The sequence below is a fragment of the Seriola lalandi genome, unplaced genomic scaffold, assembly GCF_002814215.2.
Source record: "Seriola lalandi dorsalis isolate HSWRI2012SDOR001 ecotype SW California unplaced genomic scaffold, Sedor1 jcf7180002054378, whole genome shotgun sequence".
Lineage (NCBI taxonomy): Eukaryota > Metazoa > Chordata > Actinopteri > Carangiformes > Carangidae > Seriola > Seriola lalandi.
Window position 1 is genome coordinate 208796 of NW_019524931.1, and position 12466 is coordinate 221261.

Below are 12466 nucleotides of genomic sequence, written 5' to 3' on the forward strand. Positions count from 1 at the left end.
AGGGAGGGAGGGACAGAGTGCACGAAGGTGTGGGAGCAGACTGGGTGACCTTGAATGACCTTGAATATTTCATCTGTTCCTCTTTGAACTTTTACTTCTATGTGGTCTTCACTCCTTCTCTTTTGTCTTTTACATAACATGTCTATTTCCTCCTTTTGTTCCTGTTAAGTTTCCTTCCTTCCTTTCTCCCATCTTCCCTTAATTTCCTTTTTCATTTTAGTATTTTGCGTCTTATTTACTTCATTCTTTTCCTCACCTTTTTTCTTTTTCCTATTCACACCCCTCCATCCATTCTTCCTTCTTCCGTCTCTGCTTCTCACTCCGTGGCTCTCGCTTTCAAAAAAGTCTGCCATACATTGTGTGTGTGTGTGTGTGTGTGTGTGTGTGTTTGTTTGTGTGTGTGTGTGTGTGTGTGTGTGTGTGTGTGTGTGTGTGTAGGATGAAGACAGAGAGGTAGCCTTCCAGCAGTGGTAAAAGGCGTTCAATCAAACTGCAAACAGATTGAGAAGCCTTCCTGCCTGGGTGCGAATTAGAGCCAGACAGATTCAGTTAGCCAGTTCCTGCTGAGCAGGTACACACAGGTACACACAGGTACACACAAACACACACACTAACAAAGAGTCTGCTTTATAACTAATAGGTGAAGAATGATGACAGATATTTTCTCATAAAGAAATATCATATTTTATGGTATTGTAATGAGCTGTTCTTCTTTCTATTGGTTCCTTTATACACTTTGCATTAAGACAAGTTCCCAAAATCTTTTATTGTTGTGACATTTATCTCAACATTTTTATTACTCTGTTTCATCATTTCAGTTAAAGAACTAATGAATGTATCCCTTGTCAAACTTTACATTAAAGCTGCAGAAATAAAAACTACTACCCAAAACTGAACTTATTTAGTCTGTTGTTAATCCTGGAAGACTTTCCATCTCACTTCAACGTAACTGCGACTGTCCTTAAGTCCTCATTGAAAAGTGTCACCATGTTTCAAAGACGCACCAACATTTACTTGAAACCAACTAACGTTATGTAGAGCGTTACAAATGGCCAAATCGATGTCTCTAATGTTGTTTGAATGGGGTCGCTCTCAGCAGCAGGAGAGTGAAAAAGATTAGTGTGATATAGATTAGCTGCTTGAGAATGAGCACATTTGTTCAATAGAGACGATACATTCAAAGTCACTTCTGACACCAGGCTTCTGTTTTAACATTAAGATTCATGGATTAATTACAAAACTTCACCTATATAATAACTCTGTTATTACCTGCTCCAGTTCCAGACTTCCCAGAGTCACGTGACCAGGTTATACAATTAATATTGTGATTGTTTACACTCTGATACAGCCAGTAGTATCCTAGCTGCTTAGTAGGATGATTAATGCTTTATGTAATCCACTTCATCCTACACTAGCTCACGCAACACACAACACTCACACTGGACCTTTTTCTTTGGTTGGCATTTCATTATTCGTTGTCACAGAGAATGTCTGTGAAAATGACACAAGACAGATGTGGACAGGATTGTAATCACTGTACATCTGAAACAGTGACCTAACAAAGCCTGTAGAGTGTAGTTCCATGTGAATTGGACCTTTTGGTGGATACAAGTTGCTCCAAGACACTGACAACATGCTCTCTTTCTTTGTGGGTCATTGAACTCACATGGAGGAAGCACTCAATCAGTTTGAGGTATTGAGGCAGAGCCTCTGAGTGGGCGGCTAAATTACAGTTCTGCAGGTTGAATGCGTCACATGCTCCCAGACGCTCCTCTATTCCAGCTCATTTACCTGACGGAGCCAGGCATCGGCGATACCGCACATGTGCAGTTCTCACCAAATGGTATCATACTGTCACATTAGACACAGAAATCCAATACGTTAAGAGGCAATAGGGCAATTTGAATGCAAACAAAAAAGCTATCTAAGATATGTGTTGCAAACAGGAAAATGGTTACTTCAGCTATAGAATATGGCTGCAGGCTCAAACAGCAAATTGCCTAAATAAATCCTATTTCCTTTGTCTTCCTGGTGCAGAAGTTATTTCTATTTGGAGATGAATAAAGTTCATAACATCTATGGACATCCATTATTCTGTGCTCTCAGTTTTACAGCGAGATCTACTGCTGCAATTTGGACTCATGTCTGAAAGCCATCCTCACAAAACAAAATTATATACGCAGAATAAATACATAAAGGAATTATAATGGCTACCACTGTGACACAAAGAAGGGTAAGAAATGAAAGGATTAACACCTGCACACGTCTTTGAAACCATCAGCCTGAAACAGATTCACAGCTGGGTAGAGCATATTGGAGACGATAAAACCCCTCGTTTCTACTAATTTCTGCCCTATTTAACGGACACTGCCCTGCTGTGGGACTTTGCCAGAGGTGCATCTCTCACCAAAACAACCAGAGTCACATTGGAGCCCTGCGCCCCCCCTGGCGCTTTCTCAGCAAAAAACATGTGGCACTGCTAAAAATACCTGCTTTTGAATCATTCACGTCATATACTATTTAGAAAGCTCATGCATACTCATGGCCCTATGCAAATGTGACTCAGACTTTGACTAGTAGGGAATTAAATTAATTGAGTAACAGGGGCTGCAGTCACTAGCAAACATGAATGAGGCGGTGGCAGGAATAATGAACTCTGATCAAAGTCTCTGTCATATTTTTAATCCTCCAACAAAACATGGTTTGCAGCTTTTTTCCCCCAATGCATAATTAAGGTTTCATTCTAAGATTGTTCCAGTTTTACTCGACAAACTTTCAACTAATTGAGGAATCTCAGCTTTACTAAGTGGGTTGCCACAAAGTTTGAGTGGCCATCACTTGTGTACAACTTATTAGGTGCAGTGCAGATGGAAAGTAGGAACATGTGGACAACATAAAGGGACATACAGAACAGTCATGAATCATGTATTACCTATTTTGTGCAATTCCAGTTTTAATGAAGATACCCATATATTAGGAAATATATGCCTGGTCATGGGTGGCACAATGGTGCAGTGATACGCATGTTGCCTCACAGCAAGAACCTGCTGGCTGGCGCCTCTCTGTTTGGAGTTAGCATGTTCTCCTCGTGCCTGCGTGTGTTTTTCTGCATTTACTCTGGCTTCCTCCCACAATCCAAAGACATGCAGGTTAACGGGTGACTCTAAATTGCCCGTAGTTGTGAATGTGAGCATGGTTGTTTTTCTGTGTGTGTGTACCCCACCCTCGCCCAATGCCACCTGGGACTAGCTCCAGCCCCCTTGCGAACCTAAAAGGATAAAGCGGTAAGGCTAATGAATGAATGAATGAATGAATGTCTGGTCATAGATGTTGTCAAAAGCCTTCGGCTGAAAATATTTGCCGTCTAATGCCACTTAGGAGAAAAATCAGGCACCTATTTGTGCTAAAAGAAAAGCCAATAAGGTTGTAAAACTAATATAGCAAACAGGAAACATTCTGTATGTCACAGACTACAAAAATATCCCTTTAAACCACATAATATATGCAGAGATTACTATGATGTATGAGCAGTTTGCACTGGCATCACATTATATATTAAAATGTAAAGAATTTTTTTTGGTACACATAGCTGCTTGAGTCATTGTACAGCCCACCCCAAAAGGCACTCAAGAGACATACATATACATACAAACTTATATATTATGCATTTTCACATCGCAGGCAGATGCATACAGTGAATAAACACACACCCACATGAGTACAGTAAAGATGTGACACACTCCTCCTGCCCTCCCCACAGAGCTCTGCTCCTCTCATTCCCTGTAAATCCAGTTCATTAAAGAAATATAAACAGGGCACTTTCCATTTAATGTAATGTAAGTCTATAATGACATAACAGGTGTTCTTTGATAAGTGGCTCATTGCAGTACCCTGCACCAATACCCAATATACTCCGGATTCACAAAGTAGCAGCAGTTTCACATGGCGACGAATGTAAAATGTAACACATTTTTAAAAAATAACCACTTTTTGATGATTTATGAGAACAGTTTGAGTCTAAGTCGCAGCGCCTCAGCAGGGAGAGGAAAGGAATCGACTGGCTCCGAGAAACTAACCATATAAATCATTTTAATTGAGACTATTTTTTGCCACCCCATCCACGATTTCTCCACCACGGTGCTCAGCAATAAACTTGCGAGACTGTCATGTCGTCTATTGTTCCAACTTTTTGTGTCAACACTTTGAAGATTCTTAACCAAATTTTTGGGACTTTTTATGTGCGACTTAATTGTGGCTGAATCTCGTCAAAGTACAACAAAGAATGTGTCTCCAGCGGAGATCCTGCACTGCTTCTAATTTGTAAATGGACCTTGGTCTCATCACACAGCCCCCTAAAGGCAAATTGGATCAGCCATACAACAATATGACAGTTTGACTTCTTACTTTTATCACGTAAGAAAACAACAGAGCAGGAAACTAGAAGAGTGTGAATACAAGTGAGCACAACAAGGATAAATCAAAGTGCTGTGAACAATATTCCAATCCTTGAAAAACATTGAAATGCCTGTTAAAGTCTGGAAATACAGAAGAACGAAGCATACAAAACTGTAATCATTGTTGCATCGTGATTAATGATTACTGAAAAAATGTCTTGCAGTATAATCCAGATTTGATGCTGTAACCTCATTTTTAGATACTTAATCCTGAAAAATAAAGGTAAGACGAGGAAGAAAATTCAAATTATAGACGATATTTGTAACAAATACAACCTACAGTAATAATGACTAATCATTACTGAATGTCACAATGTGTAAACAGTTGTATTATACACTTATTTAAAGTCATCCAGTAGGTAAAAGAAAAACACCATTAGCCATGTGTCACTAACATCTAAAGTTGTTTACATGGCGAAGCTTTTAAGGCTTGAACACTAACTAAAGTGATTCTGGTGATTATAACACACAAGTAGTAAATAAACTCTTATAATACTCTTAGATCTTCATCAGACACCTCAAAAAGATCTCCAACAATCACTTCTTTTATCTGCTGGAGGGAATCCCTCTACATCTCATCTTTTTTCTTCCTCAACATTTTAAATGAGAAGAAAACTCTCTCAGTCTTTTTGACCGACTCACAGTTTCGGTTATGTTTTCAACCCTCTCATCCTTCTCCACTGAAAACTGAACAACACAGCAGGTACAGTAACTCCATGCTCAGGCACCAAACCTCAAACTTCTAACAAAAGCTGCACAACTCTCTTTTAGATTTTTAAGAAGATGGAGAAGGATCCTACCGCTTTGCTGCTGGGCGCGCTGTGTGCCATCCATTCCTCCATTGGATTTCACTGTGGGGTTGGATGTGACAGGCTGCTTGAGTGGAGAGGCAGCGTGTGTTTGTGTGTGAGCGTCAGGGTGTATGTGAGTTTGCTTTAGTGTGTGTGTTCACGTGGAATGCCATGTATGGAGCTGTGTGTGTGTCAGGAATATTGTATGAGAACTGAGAGTGTGTAGCTAGTCAAGTGTCCCCTATAGGACGGGACCATAGTCATAGAAGCTATGAGTGTCTCCAAAGTCTATATGTGTGTGTCCAAGTGTGCACTGAGGCATGATCCCAGTTTTCTCTACACTGTTCAGTGGAATACACAACCCATCATGCATCTCACTGAAGACCTTCCTCTCTCTGAGAATCTTCTCCGCCCCTCCTCCACATTCATCCATCCATCCATCCATCCATCCAGGCTCCTGTCTCAGACTGAGTAATGTGTCAACTACAGGTCACATGCACTAAGCAGCTCTTTATAAAAAGCTCACACAGAGGCATAGATTGTTGCCATGTCAAAATGAGCAGAGAATGCTAATGCTAATGCCAACTGAGGACAGACATTTACATTTCAAAGGCAACTGGAGCATGTACATTCCAGCCATTTACATGCGCACAAAGCTGAACGAGTTAACATTCATGAGCCAGCTTGAGCGCAAGCAGCTTGGTCATGAGGCAAGAACCAACGTTGAGAGCTGGAAAAGGGGACAGTGCCAGAAGTCATTCCAAATGAGAGGGAGAGAATGTGCATGTGTTCTTCTTGTTCAGGGTGTCAGATGTTTTATGGAACACCTAAATTATTCAGCCCTGTTTGTCTTTCAACATCTTCTTCTCTGCCCCTCTGAGGAATTGCTGACGCCTGTCATCACACTTCCTGATATGGTGCTGCCATCTTCAGGCCACGGGCGGTAATGAGAGCTGCTATTCCAATAATATATTATACAGAGCTCAGTTGTAGGTATAGCTGATTATCTCTCACTCTGTATTTCATGTGAAAAAAAACACAACTTTTTAACTCACAGGACAGTCAGGGGGCAGCAAGTAGTACTTTAAAAAAACACCTGTTGTGAGGTTATTATGAATTCACGACTTCTGCACTTCTTTTTCTTTCCACTGGCTTCCCCATTAACACCTACTGATTTCTACTTTAAATAAAGAAAAAAGAAATAGATAACAGAAGAAAAGAGTGGGTACACATTAAAATGAAAATGCAGCTCTTTTGTGATTTTCCATTCTCTCTATAAATAGCAGTCCATAGCATGTGGAGACACAGCTGGTGCGGTTTCCTCCATCTGCACTATAACATAAATACAGTATGCATTATAGGTTAATGCACATGCATACATACGCACACACACAGCCACCGGGGTTATGTTGTGACCTTGCCAACTGTACCTCACATACTGTATAGCATGATTGCATTAAGTTTATATTGTATTGCATCATCAACTTTGGATTATTCTCTGCTGATACTTAGAGAGAAAGGACGTGATGACTCACTCAGACAATATGAAAGAACAGATCATTCATATTCCCCTTCAGTGCCTCGACGTTGACCGCAGTCCTAACAGAGCTTAACTTAATCTTTCTGCTCTTCGTTCATCTCTCACCTCCCAACATGGGTCTCCATGTTAGAACAACACAGAAACAGAATGATGAATAAGTCCAACAACATTGTGGGTCTCAAGAGGCAACCCCCACCCCCCACCCCCCACCTCTTCATTTAAACTGTTGCCATCTGGGTGACAATATTGTCCCCCTCTATTCACCAAAAACCAGAAGAGATCCACAAGCCATTAAATTTTTAAAGTCATGCACATTAGAATCAGGAAGGACGTCCAGCTGGTCTGGCCCACCTTCTTTGGTGCAAGGTGCAATACATGAGTATGAGTATGAGCATGAATCATAATTTCATTCTACAGACCATCATTTAAGTTATTAAGAGAATATCATTTGGAGTCATTCAGTGTTCAACATAGCAACCTAGTTGTTTTGCAGTTCAGGTTGAATGTAGGAAGAACTTTAATCATTATTTTTTCTGTTGGGTTCAAAAATGATTGTATTGTGTTTAAGAAAGATTACTTAAATAAACATAGAAGCACATGAGAGTTAAATTTCAACAGTCGGAACAATCTGTCAATATCATGTCTTCATATTGTGACATGCATGCATGTTTTAAAGTAAAAAATGCACATTACAACTGTATTCCAACAATAAATCTGACAAACCAATAATAATAGGAAGGACCTGGATACTCAAAAATCAGGTCGTGATAAATGAGAGACATTTAAGAAGAGTTACAGGGGTGTTTACGAAAATCAAATCATCATTCATTTTTAAAAATGGCATCAAAGAACATCAGGTGACACAGATTTACAGTGTGGGCTGTTATACAGTGTCACTGCTTTAGGGGTGTAGATGTCGTCTTTGTCAGATGGCTGTAAGTTTATGGCACATTTCTCTCTATAATCCTTTCCCCTGCTGTTCATCACAGTTGTATAAAACACACAGGAGATATGGGCTTTAATAGCAAACTGATTAATCTGCATGGAGCTGACGTCAATTTGACAATCAATCTGAGAAAGTGACACAGTAACGCAATGAAAGAGAGACGAAATGTAAAAGTGTAGAGTGTTATTCAACTCTAACACTAAAGTTGATGAAATAAAAGTCTGCTTACACAAACTACAAACGTTTCTTTTTGTTGTGTTCATCAAATGAAGACTGTTCAAAAGCTCTCAGCACAAAGCAGAAAAATGCTCTGTGATGGAACATCCTAATTAACCTGCTCGCAGGAAGACGTCTTCCTCTGATTAAAAAAGGCTGAATACTAAAGTTAAACTTTCTGCACAAGTAGACAAAAAAACCCTCCTCACAAAACCACCTTGTTTGTACGATCCTTTCCCTCAATAAAGCTTTCCTCTGACAACAAAGACATGAAAAAGGAGCTTTTATAATTTGAGATTTCTTCTTTACTTGGCTGCTAAATGTGACTGCTTTTTGTGCAACAGAAAAAGCAACAATGAGGTCAGAGCAGACTTTCCTTCTCTCCATATGGTCGACTCTTCTGTCTCCTCAGCTGAATTACTTTGACAAATGCTTTCTTTAACAAATGTGGTAAAAAAAAATATAAAAAAATCACAGGTGGTGAATCTGGACAAAAATCACTTCTCAATATGAAATTCCAGCCACAGGGACAACTCGCAGCTCGTCTGCCTTAAAATAAAAAAGATCTTATTTATCATATTTGTCAATTAAAGAAATCCATCCGAACAGGAGTTTGGGAGAACACAAGCTTTGAGAGCGTGAGCAGGTGAAAGCGCTGCTGTTTCTCTCAGTCACTTCCTGGTAATTGGAACACCAGCATGCAACCCTCCATCATCATCTCATCAGAACTCAATCAGTTTCATTCTCACTCAATTGAGCTGGTACTACGAGCATTATCTCCCCAGAAAGACCAGTCAGATTACAGCAAATGAAAGTATCTTGCAGGACCAAATTAAATTATCTCGGCATAGTTTCATATCTGTTCGAGAGTAAACACACACACACACGGATGTTGCTTGAATGCAGAAGTGAATACACGAGCACAAACACATTTTAAGTACTGTGGAAACTGCTCATCACGTATGTCTGAGTCAAATTAATCACTATAAGCTTATTGATAATTATTTTTTCTTTACTTCTCATGCAGATTACCATCTAATTGACACTTGGGTATTCATTACATGAATATAAAGTCATGAAACAGACAGCTTAAACATTAAAACAGCCTTTGTATAGAAATGACTCTACCCCATGTACGCCGCTGACCACTGTAACTGTCATCACTGTAAGTGGTTTCAGTATGGTTCAGCATGACTGCAGCAGGGAATAGAAAAAGCTCAAAGTCTGAACCATAAGTGTATCATCAGCTCAGATTGGTTGACATGGATTGAAAGCCTCACAAATAATACGAGCACAGCCCCTCTCCCTGCGCTGAACACCACACACTCAAACATGAACTGTGTCCTACCTGCGTGACTTTCTCTGTGACATTGTGCGTCCGGTCGATGAGTTTGCAAGGAGCTATGATGTCCATCTCCCCGGTGGGCAGGGCAATTAGCGGGTCGGGTTTGAAATCCACAAAGTTGAGGGTGATCTGAGGGATTTTGGAGATGGTTCGGTACCGCATGAGGTCCGAGTCTGATGTGGAGTTCAGTATGTTGGATTTACTGTTTACTGCACCTGCAAACACACACGAGGGAAACAAGTAAAAATCAAAGCAGATAATAGAAAGGGCCCTCTGTTCTTCTGCTTCCTCTTTCTTACCAGTGCTGCTGCTGCCCAGCCGAATACTCGCTCTGCGGTTCTTTCTGTCCCAGTCGGGCCTCATGGCCTCAATCTCGTCTACAGAGGACGCACGACGCATGCTGTGGAAGCTCTCTCGTGAGCGGCTGTGCGACAAGGAGCAGTTAGAGCCCGAGGCGTCCGGGTTGAGGCTGAGGCGGTGGTGGGGCGCTACGCAGGGCGATGACTGGGTGAAGGGACCCACCAGGCGGGCTCCGTGCGAAGGAGGCGGAGGAGGAGGTACAGGAGGCCCAGAGCCCAGTAAGGTGTGCTGGTCCTCCCGGCGGTCTTCTGGCCAACTCTGTAGAGCTGACCTGGGAAACAGAAAAGAACACAATGAGTATTAAGAAGGTGGCAAGTGTCCGCTAAAACTAAGCAAAACAGAATGCCGCTATTTTTAGCTGACAGTGACCTTTGACCTCACTGGGGGGGCTAGAGGGACAAGAAAATTTGCTAGCATGAAGCATTTAAGGTGAATTTTCAACAAAGAGTTTCAATGTTAAGAAGGAATTAAAATTAGTTGTGGTGTATTCTTATTTCATACTATTTCTTTCTGTTGACAAAAGTTCATATCTGAAAGTGAATGAACCTGGGAGAGTCACAACAATGCCAGACAAACATTCACCAGAACAGTAGGAATCCCATCAGAAAGTTGCTCTATATCACCGAGCTCAAATGACTGTACACAGACACTCCAGATTTGATTGGCCTACCTGCTTCCACTGATTTGCTCTTGGTGGTTTGGTGGTAAGGGGGGGAGGGGCAGGAACTCCCCCAAGCCTAAGGACTCGCGACTGTGGTGGTCCGGGTGCAGCGGCAGGGGCGTGGCAGTGGGGATGTGACAGGCCTCTGTGTCGTCCAGAGACACTTTACTGTTGGACAGGGAGCGCAGCAGGGGGAGACGCAGCTTGAAGCCTCGTGGACGACCTGGTGGAGAGAAGAGGAGAAGGTGGAGTGAAAGACTCGTTGGCTGCAGGGTGACGGGTGGAGTTCTAATATTAAAGTGTGGCGGGAATGAAGAGCAAAAGAAAGAGAAACAAGAGAGAGGATATGGAAGGATATTGTAATGGAGGTCATGCTAGGAGAGAGGGAGATTTGAGACCTTCAAAATACAGCTTCAAAAACAATCTACTTGAATCTGGGACAGTAACATTGATTGGTTTTTGGTTTTAGCCACAAAGTTAAAAATAAGGAATTTGGCTGAGAGAGAGAGAGAGAGACAGACATCCAAACCACTGTCCTACTTCAGACCCTGCCCCCCCGGGGTTATCTCTCTGGAACATTAAGTGCACAGACAGTTCATGAAAAAAAAAAAAAAACAACAGCGTTTTGTCAAACCTGATCCCACACAAATACCCAGGATTCACAGGAATAAATGTACTCGGCAGATATCTGAACCGCCTGGCCTTTCTGCCAATAAAATGAACAAATGATCCCTGTGATTTAAAGTGATGGTTGTCGCCTCTTCAGTTAATGAAAAAGAAATGTAAATGTCCAGAGCGGCGTGTTGGACAAGGTTTGAAGCGCTGAACAAGTCAAAATATTAATTTTCCAAAACAGTGTGTGAATCAGCAGCTGATATTTATTTTATTTATTTATTTTTCTGTACAGTCTGTGCACCTACTGCACTACTTTACTAACAGTTAATGTCATTTATAGGCTTATTAATGATTTTATGAACTTTTCATTAAAAAAATTAAACAAATTGAAAACTTGACTCTTCTGTTTTTACAAAGTTTCTCAAACATCAGCGCAGAACAGAAAGCAGGAAACAAAGAAACAAGGTTAGTCAGTAGTTACCAGTGACAAGCCAGGTGGGCAGGCGGTGGTTGAGCTCCTGTTTGTGGTCTTGAAGTGTGTCCTCTGACATGACCTCAAAGTTGAGGATGAACATGATCACCACACCATCCTCGTTCTTCACTGGCACCACGTCCACCATACACAGGAAGCACTGACCTGTGTGGACAGAGATATGGATAAAGCTCAGTCAGACTGATTGTATTTGACGGCGGCCCCTGCCGTGCTGAAGTATATACTGTTTTAGAGTTGGGATTAAAGCATCCAACCCCGGTCAGGTTACTGCTGGTAGCAGCATTAGCATGAACAGCAGCAGAATTGACTCTTTATATACAACACGAGTTCAACCATTGTTTTAAAGTGTGTGCAGAAACAGTCATGTGCATTATGAGTGGTCACAGATGCACCCGTGCATGTCACACCGTCATTGTAAGCATATGTATATGCCCTAATTACACAGGCCCACTTTCACGCACACACTTTTTCATTCTCTCTCCTTATTAAATGTGCATCTGCGCTTAATCAGCTCTCACACACTGTTCCATACTGGGCTGGGCACGTTCGCTAATCTGCCACAAGTGCTAAAACAGCTAAGTAAGCATGAAATTAGACTACATATGACAGTAAGTGGCCCGGAGCTTTCTATCAGGTCTACATGCCTGAATACACTGCACATACCAGCTGGACTGGAAGACAGGATGAGCTGCTACTCTGGTTTTGACACCAGGAAACTGATCCTTAAAAGCAATAAAATATATTTGTACACACACAATAACACATGATAAAGATACTGTCATTTTAATTTTAATATTGGCTACACTGAAAAGATCCTACAGGAGTGAATGAAACAAAATCAGTGCTACTACAGAAACACAATCTGGAAACACCTCAGTGGTAGAGTTACAGTAGTGCTACATTTTCACAATCAACACAGATTTGGAAAAATACCAGAGGTGTCATGGGAAATCTATGGCTGAAGAGGTTTTACCCCTACTCTCTGCATTATACAGCAGGAGACATAATGGATACCAAAACCTCCAGCAGATGAATACTGCATAGT

The 12466-nt window shown here is 41.3% G+C and overlaps 1 protein-coding gene across 1 annotated transcript in view; it reads right to left on the minus strand.

Moving 5' to 3' along the window:
• kcnh2b (potassium voltage-gated channel, subfamily H (eag-related), member 2b) overlaps positions 1-11559 on the minus strand; it is a 96421-nt gene extending 84862 nt beyond the window's left edge. The window contains exons 1-4 of the mRNA XM_087174745.1: positions 11410-11559; positions 10323-10536; positions 9592-9923; positions 9296-9507 (exon numbers count right to left, since the gene is read on the minus strand). Coding sequence (XP_087030871.1) covers positions 9296-9507; positions 9592-9923; positions 10323-10536; positions 11410-11548 — 897 coding nt within the window. The 5' untranslated portion in view covers positions 11549-11559. The remainder of the gene's footprint in view (positions 1-9295; positions 9508-9591; positions 9924-10322; positions 10537-11409) is intronic.
• Between the last annotated feature and the right edge of the window lie 907 nt (positions 11560-12466).